Source organism: Arachis ipaensis, chromosome B05 (assembly GCF_000816755.2).
Source record: "Arachis ipaensis cultivar K30076 chromosome B05, Araip1.1, whole genome shotgun sequence".
NCBI classification, from domain to species: domain Eukaryota; kingdom Viridiplantae; phylum Streptophyta; class Magnoliopsida; order Fabales; family Fabaceae; genus Arachis; species Arachis ipaensis.
In genome coordinates this window covers 143,364,094-143,382,171 of record NC_029789.2, presented here as the reverse complement: position 1 = coordinate 143,382,171, position 18,078 = coordinate 143,364,094, and the positions used below count along the sequence as shown (strand labels likewise).

General features: G+C 34.1%; 4 protein-coding genes across 5 annotated transcripts; all 4 read right to left on the bottom strand.

Annotated features, from left to right (window-relative positions):
• LOC107642179 (miraculin) lies at window positions 2,170-2,949 on the bottom strand. The gene has a single exon (XM_016345484.2). It carries the CDS (start codon window positions 2,896-2,898, stop codon window positions 2,284-2,286), a length of 615 nt encoding a protein of 204 aa, XP_016200970.1. The 5' UTR covers window positions 2,899-2,949; the 3' UTR covers window positions 2,170-2,283.
• LOC107644614 (kunitz trypsin inhibitor 2) lies at window positions 4,339-5,181 on the bottom strand. The gene has a single exon (XM_016348505.2). The coding sequence runs from the start codon at window positions 5,117-5,119 to the stop codon at window positions 4,478-4,480; it is 642 nt and encodes a 213-aa protein (XP_016203991.1). The 5' UTR covers window positions 5,120-5,181; the 3' UTR covers window positions 4,339-4,477.
• On the bottom strand, window positions 6,802-7,769 carry LOC107644613 (miraculin). The gene has a single exon (XM_016348504.2). The coding sequence runs from the start codon at window positions 7,705-7,707 to the stop codon at window positions 7,057-7,059; it is 651 nt and encodes a 216-aa protein (XP_016203990.1). The 5' UTR covers window positions 7,708-7,769; the 3' UTR covers window positions 6,802-7,056.
• Window positions 8,328-11,195, bottom strand: LOC107644612 (pentatricopeptide repeat-containing protein At3g22470, mitochondrial-like). 2 transcript variants are annotated; one of them, XM_021103085.1, is made up of 2 exons: window positions 10,582-11,195; window positions 8,328-10,155 (listed from the first exon to the last, which is right to left on the bottom strand). In XM_021103085.1, exons 1-2 carry the CDS (start codon window positions 10,640-10,642, stop codon window positions 8,846-8,848), a joined length of 1,371 nt encoding a protein of 456 aa, XP_020958744.1. In that variant the 5' UTR covers window positions 10,643-11,195; the 3' UTR covers window positions 8,328-8,845. The 2 variants fall into 2 exon arrangements, with proteins under 2 accessions (XP_020958744.1, XP_016203989.1); XM_016348503.2 differs by having other exon boundaries at window positions 8,328-11,195.

The window sequence follows — 18,078 nt, the reverse complement described above, 5'->3', positions numbered from 1 at the left end:
ACAAAACTAGAAATTCTAGTCACAAAAAAAAAAAACTAGAAATTCTAAAACACGCCTAATAAAAACATGAGAACCTTTCCCATCACAAGGAACTCAATATGATGAGGAAGAACCTTAATTTGATCGTAAGAATGGCATTATTGTGCATTAATTACACTTATTCGTAAAGATTAATAAGCTAGTTAATATAAACTTGAAGTTTCAGATAATTTGGAACCGAACTTTGTATGGCACAGAACTCAAAGCAAGACGCTTCCCATACTTGTCTTCGTATATATATCCCTATATCCATACATGATACATGGATGGTTACAACTAGGCCACACATCCGGATCAATGGTGTCTCTACCGGGATTGCCTAAGAATCCACCAGTGGACACAAACCACTGTTGAGTCGAATAATCATAGTCCTTCAACCTCCACAAAGCAAAGATCTCCGGGAATAACCTAAATAGTCTTGAAAGTCAATGTTGAGATCCACAGTGTTCAACTAAAGGACAACTCTATGGTATCTATAAATTTTGTGATTAAATTATCTAAGTGTTGAATGATGGAATTCAGATCACTTTTTTATAAAATTAAAATATGTGTATTTTGTAGATAGGATAGAACACATTTCAATTTGTTATATCGAAAAAAATATTTCGATAAAAATATTATTGAATTCTTTGACAAACTATGTTCGACAAATTAGACTTCGATCATTGTCAAGTGCCAAAATATTAGAATGAATGAACCTCTAAATATATGTTAGAATTAACTTTGGATTAGAGTCAATGAGGTACTCCATTAGGTACTCTCTGTTAATCGATTGGCGCAAGCGTGAAAATCGAAGAGACAGCGGAGATCAGCTGATCGAAGAAAAGGTTACTGGTATCGAAGATGGTAGACAGAAAACCGAATCGAAGGATTTATCAAAGATGGTAAATCAATGAAGAAGAGGATTCTGATCGATTAGGACTTATCGAGATGAGAGTGAAGCAATCGAAAGAAGTTACAGTGAAGATAGTTGGTGAAAGTTACAGACTCAAAGAGCAGGAACGGTTATTCAAGTATCGTGGAACTTATATTTGAATTTGATTGGTCGAGGACTTCTATAAATAGGTGAAAGTTCAAAGGAACAAATGTTGGAATCTTTTCGGAAAAAACACTCATACTCACTCACATCCCCAGCGACTTTCTGAATCAGTCAAGAGTCTTTTTTCTTCGAAGAGTTCCTTCCATGTCTTTACTTTTCATTTAAATTCCCTGCAATTTTTTTTTTCATGCAATTTATCTTCCTTGCAATGTCATTTCAATTCTTTTAAATTCAACAACTTTTACCCTTTTCGGTCTTTACCTTTTAATTTGCCATTTATTTTTTCAAACACTTTTTCTTTCTATAATTTGATTTCCCTTTTATTCAAATCTTTTATGTTTTATTGTTCATTTCGAATTTCTGCAAAGCTTAGTTCCTTCTTCTTTGTTATTGTCAAAGGCATAAATTTTAATGCAAATAAAACTGGTATCCGCAAAAGAGGAGTAAGTTTCGCTCTCAAACTATTAGAATCGAACCACCATCAATTTGTTAAAAATCGATAAAACACAATTAAATTTGTTTTTATATTATTGGAGTTATGATGTTTATAGCTACTACAAGTGCATTTAAATATATAGGCTTGAGTGTGGGGTTAATAATTGGGTCTAATTCAATGGTCTAATTAATGTGGAATGAGGTCAACTGGTCATTGATTTCAACTCATACAATTGACTAATATATAATAATAAAGATTTAATTTATCAATAACTCGAAATACACTTGCCATGCTTGTTTCTCTCTCTCATCAGCCACTTGTTTGGTTTTCTAACTTTAATTTAAGTGTCATGTTTATATTTAAGGTGCATTGTTTGTAGAATATTTTTATATTTCTAAAAATTTGAACTGAAATGTTAATTGCATCTTATAACATATAAAATTAAAGTACAAAACTAGTGCATTACTATATTATTACACCATATTTCAGTTTGACAAATGTCACATGTCAAGTATTAATTGGCGAAGATAATATATTTTTTAAAAAAGACATACCTTTTTAATTAATTTAAAAGTTCACCTTACTTATTCTGTTTTATATATATAATAATTTATTGATTTATTCTGTTTTATACATACAATAGCCTATTGACGAATAACAAACTCTTAAATGAAACTCAAATCTACAATAGATTAGTGTTTCTGGCATTATTATTACACTAAACATTCTTAAAGATTGTTTGGTAAATATTGGAGTCTGATCTTTTGCTTCAAACAAGTTGGAACCAAACTTTGTATGGAACATTGCTAAGAGCTAAACGCTTATTACCAAATTGGTCCACATATATCCCTATATCACTACACTTATAGTAACAATCTTTGCACACACTTGGACAATAAACTAGCTTATAACCATTCTCATACTTCCTAATCTTGAACCAATTAGCAACAGTTTCTCTACCAGGGTTTCCGATAACGCCGTCGATGGTCAAAAACCTCTGTCCGGTCGAGTTATCACGGCTGCCAACATTCCACACTGTGGACTGAGGACACATCGAATCGCCGTATGCGAAGTTAATGTTGAGATCTGTGTTGACACGAACAACGCCTTTCTTAGAGTTAACTGGGGTAAACACCAATGGTAGGCCTTTCGAGTCATTGGCAAATATAACAGAAAGAGGACATGTGAATATACCTATGCTAGTGAAGGAAAGGCCACCTATTACATTCCGAGAAGCAGGGACAAAATGGTAATTTATACCGGCTCGAACGATCTTGCCGGATGTGTCAACCACTTGTTCCGGTGCACCACCGGCTGAACCTAACATTGGTTTTGTAATCGAGAAAATAAAAAGGAACAAGAATGCCATAAATGTTGTGTTCATGTTGTACCGAACTGTTGTAGTCAAAGAAGGTGTAAGAAGAGATTGAATTTATAGACAGGAATTGGATCTACGTTAACATATCTAGCTATCTATAATCTGTGGGTATGTAATTTATAAAAAGTAGTCTTAGATTTCAACTCATACAATAGGATACAACTGGCCATGTGAAGGATTCAAAATTTCAAACTAAGCTTCGTACTATACTTGTGATGGTATTAATGATGAACATCATATTTTTCTATATTTTTTTGTCCTTTGACTTCATCATTTCTTATATCGTTTTGACGAGATATTCTAAATTTCCACCTAAATCAAATTAAAACAATTGTGAACAAATATATTTAGTGACCATTACTTTATATTATCAATATATTGGAGAATATTATGTTATGAGTTTCGTAGGATCAATGTCAGAAAAAGAGTCCTACATTAAAAAATTAACTTACAAAAAATCTTGTAAAATTTGAATTTTTCTATCATATGAACTAGTTTTTGCGATAATGGTTTTCTCGTTATATTGGTGCTCTTGTTAAGAGTCAGTCAACTACAAAGTGTTATTTGTAAAAAGTTCTGATTAATAAAATTTTGACTAGTAAATAATGAGTAAAGTGTCATTGAGTGAAACTGTCAGGATGCCAATATTTAAAAAAAATGTATGTGATGTTATAAATCTCGTGAGACTAATACTTAAAAAAGAATCTTTATATAAGGCCAACTCCTAAATTTTTTTTTATAAAATATTGGACTGTCTCACCATATGAGTTAATTTTTGTAGTAATGATTTTCCAAAATCTAGTAGTTAATTTAGATCTGACTCATCTGAGTCGTCCTCTTCAGCTTTGTGTTTAGTATTCATCACTAATTCTTGAATTTTTGTTGCCAATGCTAAGCTGTGATTGTTCAATCTGAACTTTAATCTGCAATTTTTTTTGTCATATAAAATTGTAATTGAGATCACGAAATCACTTCAAATATTAGATAGACTGATCAATGAAAACACTATTTTAACGGTATTGAGAAAGGATTCGCTAAAATTAGAAAATTAGGGATATAAAAAAAATAGAATTCATAGAATAAAAGAAGAAATGCAAGAAGCAGAAAAAATATCACAAGACATTTCACAATTATCATATTCACTCCCCTGTTACAACTTTTTATACTCATGTTTATATTACTTCTAGTTTTGTTGGAACACTTAGTTGCTAATTAAGTGGCGGAGTAGACAACATGCTTCTATTCTCTAGTTGTAACACTACTATAAAGTTACTAGTATTCAAGTTCACGCTATAATTAAAGACTTTATTTAATCATCATAAAATCAAATACAAGAATAAAAGACTTTGTTTACAAACCCCTCCAACATAAAAAGGATATGAGAAAAGCATCAATTTTATTCCAGCAGGTTGCTTCCCAATAATATAAGATCACTAATTTATTGCNGTTAAATTTTATTAAGTTTGATTAAATTGTCATTTAATAATTTTTAATTATCAAATTTATATAAAGTTAATTGGATGTGAATTTCCAACAAATTTATTCACGAATTGAAACCTCCTTAATTAATTAATTAATTAATTAATTAAGACGATGGCTGGAACCGAACTTTGTATGGCTGATCGGTGAGAGCTACACGGCGGTTTCCATTGCTATCCACGAACACACCAACATTCTTGCAAAGTGGCTTGCAAAAATCACACACCGTGGGGCAAAACACAAGCTTGTAATCATCATCATACTTCTCAATCTTAAACCAATTGCTAATTGTGTCTTTGCCGGGGTTTCCTACCACACCACCGGTTGTAACAAACCATTGTCCACTTGAAGAATCAAAGTCATCAAGCTTCCACACCGTTGACTCGGTACAAATTGTTGTCAAGTTGGTCTTTATGTTCACATCGGTGGAAACCCTAATAACGCCTTTCTTAGGGTTAACCGGTGTAAATATCACTGCTTGACCTCGAAAACCTTCCACCACAACAACATTTAGAGGACAAGTCTCGTTTGCTGACCGTGCTACGAGAACAAACCCGCTACCAACCACACATGGTCCGCGACCGTCGCAAGGAGTCGTAGGAACCGGCCGGATGTAATATTCTATGCCGGCTCGAACCTTTTTGCCTTCTGTATCAACCACTTGTTCAGGCGAAGGATCCGCTTCGCCTAACAAAAATTGAGTACAGAAAGCAAAAGGAATGATCAATAATAAAATTATTGATTTCATTATTAAGTTATAAATTTATATGTATACAATTTTGATGTATGATTGTGTAGAGTTGAGTTGATGTGGGAGCTTATATAGGAGGCTGGATGGCCAATAATATGTATATGATTTGATAACCTCAACCTATGGATTTGTATAACCATGAATTTAGAAAGAAATTCAAGTCAACAATGTTGGCCAAACTCAACAAAGTTTATCTTGTTAAACTATATTATCATCAATTTATTATATTATATCAAATTCTCCATATTCTAAATTAAACCATGTCAGCACTATTTTTGTTTGGTATTTTTTTGCTATATTTTTTTATTATTAAATATTTTCGCATTTTATATCTCCAATATCTTTCCAACTCGAACTCAAGACTTTCTAATTAATTGAAGTTTTTAATTCATCTCCGCTTTGCCATTGAAACGCGCACGTTATAGGTTGTCTTAAGTCATTAGTTTCTTTTGTCCTTTTATTTTGGTGAGATCTACACATATATACATCTGTTTTTGTTCTAAAAATTAAAGACTGCTCTAGATACTTTGTTTACATACGTTTTGGATAGATAATGAAAATGATTTAAAAAAAAAAAACTATATTATACTATAAACATTTGAAGGCCACAATCAAACGAATCGGTGTCATTGTATGCCATCAACATCATCACACATGTACTATATATATTTACGAGTATAGTTTTTTCAATTTGTCCCTACAATGGGAACACGTTAACTTTTTTTTCTTCCGCCAATTGTTCGAAGTTTCATGTGGATAAGGATGTATAGGAAGTAGGAAGTTTTGAATTTTCAAAGGCAGTGACGTAAAGTAATTACTAACCATGAGCATCCCCATCATATCATATACTTATGATATTCTGGTCAATTAATTAATGCAACCATATCTGGACATTATTCATGATTGACTTCAATTATCTCACTGCCAAAGTGCCAATAGTAAAGTGCGCATGGATTTTAGTGAACCGAAAAGATGAACCATATATATCATCGTCTGGCTGCTACGTACTATAGTCTTTACTACCTTTAATTTGTCCACTCAACAAATGTCTATTTTTGACTTTATTTAATCATAAATATATGAATGTTTATGCTAGTTAAATGAAAGAACGACAAAATAAATTTAGAAATAAAAAGTGATCTGTCACCTTATAATTTGGTTTTTATTGTGCATTATAAATTATAATTTGGCATTAATTATCATTTATTCTTTGCTTGTAACCGACACCTTCATTACCGACTTAATGACCATCATTTCAATCTTAATGATCAAACGGTCATAACATGAATATCATTTATCAATTCTATACCTATAAAAGGAACCTTCTATATCTAATCTCAGGGGCAACATAATAAATTCTATAAGTTCTATATCATGTCTTACATTATATCTTCATAGAATTATTACACACAACATATAATAACTTCTATTTCATGTCTTACATTCTATATTCATAGAATTATTCTTATACCTCTTAAACACTTACTGACTTTTGCAGGTACCTACCCCTTGTTCTCTCATTGCCGACGTATACCTCATCTTGACGGAGAGCTTACAAGTATTCACCAGCGGACAAGCTATACATCGCCAATCTCAGCAAGAACAAAAAGTATGAGAAAGTTAAAAGTTGTTAAAGATAATTTTGTACAAACAATTTCATTTATTTGGGACCAAAAGGATGCATAAATAAACCATATATAATTTTATTTAATAAAGTTAAATCAGAGCATCTACTACATGATACTTTACTATATTGATTATTGGAAAAAAAAAAGGACATGATAACAACGCAAAAGGACAAATTTTATTCTAGCATGATGCTCTTATGTTTCCCAGATTACAACACTTATTTAGTAGTAAGTATGTATATCACGTCAATGAAGCTAACACTGAACAAACTTTATTATATACTGTCCCTAGATTAGAGGTTTAATTTAGGAAGATTTCTGGAACCGAATTTTGTATGGTTGATCAGAGATACCAACAAGAACGTTCCCATTACTATCTTGAACCACACCAATGTTCCCACAAGCTGGCCTACAAGTATTGCAAACCGTAGGGCAGAATTGAAGGCTGTAATCATTACCATCCTTCAAAATCTTGAACCAATTGTTAAGTGTGTTCTTTCCAGGGTTTCCTATAACACCACCAGTGCTCACAATCCTTTTTCCGGTTGAGCCATCACTTTGTAGCCTCCACACCGTGGACTCCGTGCAATTCGTCTTGACATCAAATCTGACGTTCAAGTCAGTAGCGGTTGTAATGACACCGTCCTTGTTAGGGCTAACCGGTGTGAATTTCACCGGTTGGCCGTTGCCCCCTACGACCACAACGTTGAGGGGGCAGGTCTTGTTTGGTGTTGTCGATGCAAGGGCAAAGCCAGTGCCACATCCCGGCCGGCGACAAATGGCTGGGGTTGTTGTGACCGGCCGGATAAAATAGTCCGCGCCGGCCCGGACATTATTGCCACTTGTGTCCTTCACTGGCTGACTTATTGGGCCACCAGGGTTGGTTTGAGCTTCACCAAGTAAGGGTTGGGTGCATAAAGCAAAAAGAAGAGAAAAGGAAAGGAGTGTTCTCATCATGGTTAAAATATAAATGTTAAGATGTATATGTAAATCTTGGTTGAATGGAAGTCATATATATAGAGCATTGAATTAGTGACTTGTGCCGATCTCAAAATCGATCTTTATGTATGAAAGAAAAAGAAAAAGTTTCAAGTCAATTATTATGGCCAAATCAATAGTGTCTAGTTTCCTTGTTAAGTTTTACTACTACATCAATTTTTCCAAGTCATGTCGGTAATTGATTCGGCACTTGAGCCAGCAAAGAATACAAACTTGTATTATTGCTATTCTATATCATATTCAGTTGGGAAAGTCTTTTGTAAAGTTTGTTTTGTACACCCCAATTGAAATTAAGGGGAGAGAGACCCTTATCTCGGTCAACTCACTAACCGCATCATGACTCAGTTAATCGAAAAGGGATATAAAATTAATGTGGTGTAATTTTTCGAATCTCACGTATTAAATTAGTGTAGTTAAAATTTCAGATATCTTTTTAATACACACAGGACACAGCCAATGTTAAAGATCATTTTAAGGTTTAACCTGCGTAATCTACTTATTTGTCTCTAACCTTCATTTTTATCGTGGCAATATATAGTTTTGTGATGTGATATATTTTTGTGCATCTTTTTAATATATGATGGCAACATTTCACACATTCTCATTTTCCTATGTACATTTGCACCCACCAGCGGCTGCCAGGCCTCAACTTTTACAAAATGAAATGACAGAAGTCCTCGGTAGGTATCAGGGGCAAAATGGCCATTACCATGGCATGTAAGCTGTGATAAACAAAATACATTAACATAATTACAATTTCCAAGTGACACCAAGGCATCGCATATTTTCAATTATCAATGATATCTTGCTCATATAGAATGCTTCTTTGACCATATAATATCTTCCACAGCAGCTAGGAGTTTATGTTATTGAACAAATTTCCATCTTTGATACGTGATTTTGCATCATTGAGCTTTGGTTGAAATATGAAGAATAAGCTAACCTTCTCAAGGAGATTCTTGCTCTGCTGTGGACAATTTGAAATCAAAGAGCAGCATGGTAGTGTCAGTTCATATTCTTCAACAAGTCCAGACAAACTAATCCAAACATCAAATCCTCAAGTCAAATAATGAACTAAGAGATTATATTCATATATTCAAACAATTTTCTGTGCAAATTCCAGAAAAGCATTCTCTTCTTTGTGAGCAGAGATATAATCTACAAGCAATTCCATGGTGGTGGCATCTGCTGCAAAACCTTTGTCTTTCATAATCTGAAGATATTTTATTGACCTTGGCACATCATTGCTACGCAGTAATCCTTGGACAAAGACATTATATGTGCAGCTATCTGGCAAGCAGCCATCCTCTTCCATATTCATCAGTAACTCTTCAGCATCAACCACAAGTCCTTCCCTACATAGACCTTGGATCATTATTCCATAAGTATATAGATCAGGTTTCAAGCCTTTTGCTGGAAGACAAGAGAAGAGTTCACACGCATCATTTAGTTTTCTAGTATTGCACATCCCATCGAGCACCACGTTGTAAATTACAATATTAAGATCCAAATTATTCGTCTCCATCTCTCTAAATAATGATATTGCGTCAGAAAACAAATGGCATTTGAATAGGCCATCCAATATAGTGGCACAGCTCTGTAGATTAGGATGTTGACCAAACTTGTGCATTGTAAAAAACAATTCTTTAGCAGCTAACGGTTTCCCCACTTTGCAAAATCCATAGATAAGAGTATTCCAAGTCATAACACTCAGATTTAAACCTTTATTGATCATTTCATCCAAGAGATAAATAGCATTATCAATCCTTTTGATCTTGCACCATCCATGGATTAACGTAGTATAAGTGTTGTCGTCTGGTAGGCATCCCTTGTGAACCATCAAATCAAATACTTTCATGGCCTCCTCCATTTGATTTTGGCAACAATAACCAGCAATCATTGAGTTATAGGTGACAACGCTAGGCTCCTCTCCCATTCGAACCATTTGACCAAGTATGGCTCTAGCACTTGAAATCTTTCCCTCTTTACAAAGAGCATCCACCAAAATATTGAAAGTATGTGTATCGGGCATAATTCCCTTTTGTTTCCTCTCGCTCAGTAAAGACGCAGCCTCTTGCCATCTGCTGAAAGTACAGAGTCCTTGAATCAAGCGATTGTAAGTGATCGTAGAGGGTTGTATACCTTTCGTTGTCATTTCCGAGAATAGACTCAAAGCCTCAGATACCATCCCATCCTTGCAAAGACTATCCAGAATTGCGTTATAACCTGCAACATCAACACTTGGTTTGCAGTTTCTTGTTTCTGTCTTCCTTAGAATCATAATGGCAGCAGGGGTTTTGCCAATCTTGCACAATCCATTTATGATTGCTCCAAACGAGTGGTTGTCGGGTTGATATCCCATGTTATCCATGTGGTCAACAAACCAAATAGCATAATCCACATTGCCTTCAATACAAAGACCATTAACAATGGTGTTAAATGTGACCACATTGGGCTCCAAGCCAATTTTGAACATCATCCCCACCACAGAGAAGGCAAAGGGTGTGTGATTCAATCGGCACAGACAATTGACGACAATATTGAGAGTAAAAATGTCCGATTTGAATCCTAAGGAGAACACATGTTTGATTGAAGAAATGGCAGCTATGTAATGCTTCATCTTAACAATAGAGCTAAACAAGAAGTTAAAGTCATTCACGCATGGCAAAGGGTTCATGGAAAGCATTTTGTCAAACAGATGCAGAGCAGAATCAAGGTTCTGGAGATTCCTAATAGAATCTACGAGATAGGGTCTGTCCTTAAGGGCATGAATATGAGTGGAATAAGAGTGAGTAATGGGAAAACGGAAGGATTTGGGACTAGAAAGAATACCTAATTGAGTATACTGCCGAAAGAAACGCAGAGAAGCTCTTGTTGAAGAACGCAACATCATTGATGGAATTCAATTGAAACCTTGTTTCTTTCTGTAGTAAATTTAATTTTATAATGAAACTCAAATCTACTAAAATTACCAGAGAACCACAAATCGGCCACGTTTCTCCGCCCAAAACCGCCATCACAAAATCTGAAGTGCCATCGTCGTAGCACCGCAGAAGCTCCCTCTCTCTTGGTGGAAGCAGAGTGTAGGAGATGGGTGACGAAGTGCCGTGGAGCAAAGGCGCAGGGTGAAGTGTTGACGAAGCCGAAGAGGAAGGGAAGCCGAAGACGCAGGAACAGCAGGCGAAACCGAAGGGAGGTGGCGGCGAAGGGTACAGCTCAGCCGGCGAATGGCGAAGGGCGACGCAGGAACAGCAGGGACAGCAGGCGAAGACGAAGTCTATCTAGTCGACGGGGACGGCGGAGGAAGCGAAAGGAGACGGTGTAACAGCGGCAGAGGGTTGGAGTGGACAAGTGGCGCAGGTGGAAGAAAATGTTGTCAGGGTTTAAGGGAGTGTTCTGCAGAATGAAGATGAAGAATTTGGGGTTTTCAATTGTACTACAAGTAGTGTTTTTTAATTGAGTGAATGCCTGACAATTATTTCGAAAGGACAAAGATGTTTAAAAAAAATATTCAATCTGGTCCTTGATTTTGTTTTAAGATTGATTAGTTCATGTGTCAAAAAAATAATATTAACTTTTTTTGGCACAGAACCACATTGTCCTTTCGAGATAATTATTAAGGACCAGATTAAAATTTTTTTTTGGTCAAAGATCTCGTTGTCTTTCGAGATAATTGTCGTGCACTATTTTAAATTTTTCACTTTTTAATTAGGTAGAAAATTAGTGTATTTTAATTTTGTATGAATACTATAATTCCGAGTGTTAGATTAAATCTAAGGGTTAGGTGTTTATTCTAACATTTAAAAAATTGTTTGAATAATAAAGTTGGACTCTCTTATTTGGATTTTTAAAATTTTTTTTTGTTTTTATTTAAAATTGACTCTCAATTTTTTATTCCACCCAAATTTCGTTTTCAATTTTTTTACTTTTATCTTCTGACTCTCAATTTTTTACTTTCACTCAAATTTAAATCTTTGATTTGTAGTTTTTAATTAAAAAAAATTATCTTTATATTCATAAAAAACACATTAATATTTTAAGATTTTTTTATAATAATATAAAAAAATATTATTTTTTTAAACATAATTTTTAGATTTTAATTCTCCAAATATCATTTTTTTTTACATTTAAATAAATTTGTCGAAAAAAATTAAAGTCTCAAAATCATGTTAAAAGAATAATAATTCTTTTATTTTATTATTGAAAAGACTCCCAACATTTTATAATGATGCATAGCATACTCCTCTAATCCATTACAAAAAACAATTAGCCTTTCGGGTGATTTAGCATTTGGGGATATTTTTTATATTTTAGAGTTCTGTTGGAAAAAAAAATATAAAAACGAGTGGTATTGGGACAAAATTGTCATTTAATTTCAAACGCAAACTAAGCCGTCATGTACTCTTTCCGATTACACCTCCTCAACCTCATCCTCACATTACTAATGTGAGAATTCTGTCCCAAAATAATAATGTGAGGATAAAAGCAGTGTTTTTTTTTTCGGTGACTTGATAAAAGCAGTGTTAATTCAAAGAATGTAATTTTAGAATTTTTAAAATTTAATTTTAAACAATAAAAATGATTCACATTTTCGATGTATTACAATATAAATAAAACGGAGCGAAAATTCTAGATGGTTTTAGAATATTTATGGTGTGTCAAAAAATGTCATCACATGAACATCCACTAAAAACCTTATGGAACCTTATGGGACTAGCTATTAATTATATAGTCATGTATCAATTTTTTCTGTCTAGATTTATAGAATATAGACGATTACTTCCGAATTAATTTGTGTGCGAAAATAAATATTGAATAAATTTGTTGTAAAATAAATAAATAAGATGTATTAAATATAAAATAAAGATATATAAATAAATAATTTTAATAATAATATTTACCACATCAATATTTCACAATAATAGAAATGTATTAATATTATATATATTAATATTTATATACTAATACCTACAAAGAGAAGAAAAAAGAATTTATAATATTATATTGTATAAAAAAAAGAGAGAAATAAGAATGTTTGTTATTACTGTAACAGTGTATGTATTAACATAAATTATGTTTTATTTATATTTGTGCAAGAGTCTTCTTTTTAAATTGTATTATTGTAGAATTCACCTTAAAAAAACTAAGCATCGTTCATAGTTAATATTTTGCACCGTCCAAATTCATTTGATTGGACATTCATATTGCAACACTCCCCTTGAATGTCCATTAGAAATGCCTCATTAAAATCTTATTAAAGGAAAATCTAATGGAAAAAAATTTTAGTGAAGGAAAAAGAGTACAATATCCTTTATGATGAAAAGTGCCTCACTAAAAATTTTGTTAAGAAAAATTCAATGAAAAAAAAACTGATCAAGGAAAAAGGAGTACAATCTCCCTCTCTTGTCGACATCATTTAATATCTCGAAATCAGCGCATCCCAATCTGATGTACCAATTTTTCAAAGGAGGATTTTGAAAGTAACTTAGTAAATAAATCTGTCAGATTATCACTTGAGCGGATTTGTTGGACGTCAATTGTTCCTTGATTTTGAAGATCATGAGTGAAGAAGAATTTGGGAGAAATATGTTTTGTTCTATCACCTTTGATGTATCTACCCTTAAGTTGAGCAATACATGCTGTATTATCTTCAAACAGGACAGTTGGGGCTATCTTATGATCAATCAGCCCACGTGATGACAGAATATATTGAATCAAACTTCTCAGCCAAAAATACTCGCGACTAGTCTCATGTATCGCTAGTATTTCAGCATGATTAGAGGAGGTTGCTGCTATCGTCTGTTTCGTGGACCTCCATGATATAGCTATAATACCATATGTGAACGGGTATCCTGTTTGAGATCTCACTTTATGTGGATTAGACAAGTATCCTGCATCTGCATAGCCAATTAGTTGTGACTTGGATCCATAGGGATAAAACAATCCCATATCAACCGTTCTATGAAGATATCGAAAGATTTGTTTGATTCCATTCCAATATCTTCTTGTTGGAGAAAAATTATATCTTGCTAGTAAATTCACAGCAAATAATATATCGGGTCTTGTATTATTAGCAAGATAAATTAGCGCTCTAATGTCACTAAGATATGGTACTTCAGGACGAAGGATATCTTCATTTTTTTCCTTAGGACGGAATTGATCCTTTTCCACATCCAAAGATCTTACGATCATTGGGGTACTTAATGGATGCGACTTATCCATATAAAATCTCTTCAAGATCTTTTTTGTTTATGTTGTTTGATGAATAAAGATCCCATTTTTTGTATGCTCGATCTATAGGCTGAGACAAAATTTAGTCTTTTCAAGATCTTTCATCTCAAACTCTTCTTTTAGAGCTTTTATAGTTGTTGGAATCTTTTCAGGAGTTCCAATAATATTTAAATCATCAACGTACACAGCAATTATAATGAATCCAAATGCAGATTTCTTTATGAAAACACATGGGCAGATATCATCATTCTTAAATCTGTTTTTGGCCAGATACTCAGTAAGATGATTATACCACATTCGCCCAGATTGCTTTAGACTATATAAAGGTCTTTGCAATTTGATTGAGTATAACCCCTGTGAATATTTATTGGATGGTTTAGATATCTTTAGTCCTTTAAGGACTTTCATATAGATATCACGATCTAATGATCCGTATAAGTAAGCTGTTATCACATCCATTAAATGCATATATAGTTTATGATATGCGGATAAACTGACCAAATATATAACGCAATGTTATTGCATCCACTACAGTGGAATATGTTTCTTCACAATCTATACCGGATCTTTGTGAAAAATCTTGTGCCACAAGTTGAGCTTTCTAGCATACAACTTCATTTTTCTCATTTCGTTTTCTCACAAATATCCATCTGTATCCAGCAGGTTTTATATCTTCTAGTGTACCGACTACAGGTCCAAAGACTTCACATTTTGCAAGTGAGTCTAACTCATCTTTCATGGCTTCTTCCCATTTTGGCCAATTATTTCTTTGTCGATATTCTTTGACTGTTCTTGGCTAATCAAGATCCTTACTTTCATGCATGATATTTAATGCCACATTATATGCAAATATTTCATTGACAATTGTCTTATTTTGGTCTCATTTCTCTCTTGTAAAGACATAATTTATCGAGATCTTGTCATTTTCACAATTTTCAAGTATTTGAACGTCTTCTGGCATTGAAATTATATCAGAATTTTGGATAAATACACGTGTCTTTACTATGTCTTCTTCAACAGGAATAATATTTACCTCTTTTTTTTTCCGAGAATTTTTGTCTTTGGAACCGACCGGTCTACCGTGCTTCTGGTGTGAATTTGTTTCAGTGGCTACTTATCCAACTCGGACATTAATTTGAATTGGGATATTTTTCGCTGGTATATAAGATTTGGTTATCCTCTTTGTATCTGAAAATGTATCAGGCAATTCATTTGCTATTCTTTGTAAATGTATAATCTTTTGAACTTCTAGTTCACATTTTTCTGATCGATGATCTAAATGTATTAAGCATGATGCATTCCAATTAAGTTTCTTTCCAAGAAACTTATTCTCTCTCTCTAATGTTGAAAATTTTGATTAATCAAAATGACAATTTGCAAATCGGAGTTTAAATACATATCCCATTTGTATGTCAAGATACCTCACTATAGAGGAGAATCATATCCAACATATATTTCCAATTTTCTTTGGGGTCTCATTTTGGTGTGAGAAGGTGGTATAATGGGAACATATATCGCACACCCGAATATTCTTAAATGGGAAACATTTGACTACTGGCCAAAAGCTAATTGCATAGGAGAGAACTGATGGTAACTTGTTGGCCTCAAACAAATAAGTGCTGCGGCATGTAAAATAGCATGCCGCAAAGCTGAGGTTGCGAGATTTGTTCTCATAAGTAAGGGTTTAGCAATTAATTGGAGGCATTTAATAAGTGATTCTGCTAACCCATTTTGTGTGTGAACACGAGTTATTGGATGTTTAACACTTATTCCGTTAGCCATACAATAAGCATAGAAGGCTTGGAAAGTAAATTTATCAGCATTATCAAGACGAATTGCTTTGATTGAATTTTTTGGAAACTGTGCTTTTAATCGAATAATTTGAGCAAGTAATCTCGCAAACGCCACGTTGCGAGAAGACAATAAGCACACATATGACCATCTTGAAAATGCATCTATGAAGACCATAAAATATCTAAAAGATCCACATGGTGGATGAATAGGTCCACATATATCGCCTTGATTCCTTTTTAGGAATTTAGGAGATTCAAATCCAATCTTTACTGGTGTCCTTGAGAACATGCAGCACAACAAAATTATCTAGATTTAAGAATCTTCTGCTTCTTTAGTGAATGTCCATGGGAGTTTTCAATAATTCTCCGCATCATGGTTGTTCCCGAATGGCCCAATCGATCTTGCCAAGTTATGAATTCATTTGGACTAGTAAACTTCTGGTTTACAATGACATGTGATTCAATTGCACTAATGTTGGTATAATATAATCCAGATGAAAGTGAGTAGGGGTGAGCACAGGTAGCGGGTACCCGATTATCCGTCCGAACCCGAACCGAACCAATTAAATTGGTTCTGAAACCAACGGGGCGGGTAATCGGGGCCAACCCGAACCAAACCGATGGCTTTTATTGGTGATTGGTTCAGGTATCGATTTTTGGGGTGCGGAATCCGAACCAACCCACGAACCCGATCATATATTGATGAGTTTGGAAAAATCTAAACTAAATTGATGATGATCAAACATTATTAACAGCAAAATTATTAATCTAATTTTGATTGATATATTAATTAAATTAATTTTGCTGTGCAGGTTTTTATTGGGCCGAGAATTAATGAAAATACAGCAAGCCCAAAATTAAAACTTGCAATCATCCTTGTTTAATGTTTCTTACATTTTGGCTGAATGGTTATAATAGATGTTGGGCAGGAATAAATTTTATTACTTCAAAGCCCAAAGAATGCTTTCCCACTTGCTCATTGCTTGATCCAAATTTCATCAGGAAAGCAAATGTTATTATTGGGCCAGAAATTAAATGTTGTTGCAACTAAGCCCAACTTCACATTTGATGAGAGTTCCTCATGCATGATCCGAAACAAATGAAAAAGAAAGCAAAAATGCTTCCAACGGATCCAAGCACTTCACCATGTGATGGATTCCAAAATTCATTGCATTGTCATTTATTGCATGGGAACTATGAGAGAGAAAGTTGCAGCTGAATTGATTGATGGCCATAGTACTACACGCCACTCTAGCTAGGGAAGTAAAAGCAACTCATTTGAATTAATTTATTCAAACACTTGATTGTTTTTTCTTTCACAATTTCTTCTCTCTCATCTCTTTCTCTCTTCTTCTTCGATCCTTGTCCAGAAAACTATGAATGCTATGTTCATCTACCAAGAAAAAGAAGAAGTTGCATGCATCAAGACCATCAAGCTAATGATGGCAAGAAAACATAACAAAAAAAAAGTATGCTGTGGCTAAGATCTGCATCACTCTTGGTAAGATTCTGTGATGAGATCTTGGCTTCTTCATACAAAAAATGGTTGATGAAGATTCGGCCAGCAAGGAAGATCTTTGGAGGATGGCTTGTCTTTGATTCTGCTCAACCACCACAGGAAGTAGCTAGAGTGGCGAAGTGATGGTAGAGGCGGAGATTGAAGCAGATGAAGTCATCATTATCATGAAGCATCAAGGGCTAGAAATCCATCTTGGAGAGCAAGCCAAGGATGGAGAGCTCAGATTGATGAAGAGTGATGACCAAGGAAGGACTAGAGGTAATTGCATGTTGGGTTTAGCATGGTTATCTCTTCTCTCTCTGTGTAGCCGAACCGGTTATGTGTGAAGGAAAATAAGTTAAGCTTGGGTTTTTGGCTTCAAGTGTAAAGGCTTCTCTCTTCTATAAAAAGAGTGAACAACCACTGTTTAGAGCAAGGAGTTAGAAGTAAGCATTGAGAGTGCAAGGCACAGGATTCTCAGAGCTACCTAAGCTTACAGATTTTCTTCTCCTTCAATGTATTCTGTTTTGTATTTTTCTGTTTAATTTTGTCATGTCTTGAGTCTCATGGAAAAAGGCAAACAGTGAGGTTTGTATAAAAAAGACATAGAGCGGAAAAAGGCAGAGAGTGCAAAATTAAAAGAAAAAGCAATAGATGTCTTAGAGTTCCTTTGTTCATCTATGTTGTGTTTCATGATTCTGTGGGAATCCCCTTGTAAGTTGGGTTAGCACTTTACATTTTGTAATCAGATTGATTATAGTGAAATTCCATCATGTTTGTGATGGAGACTGGATGTAGGCTGCACTG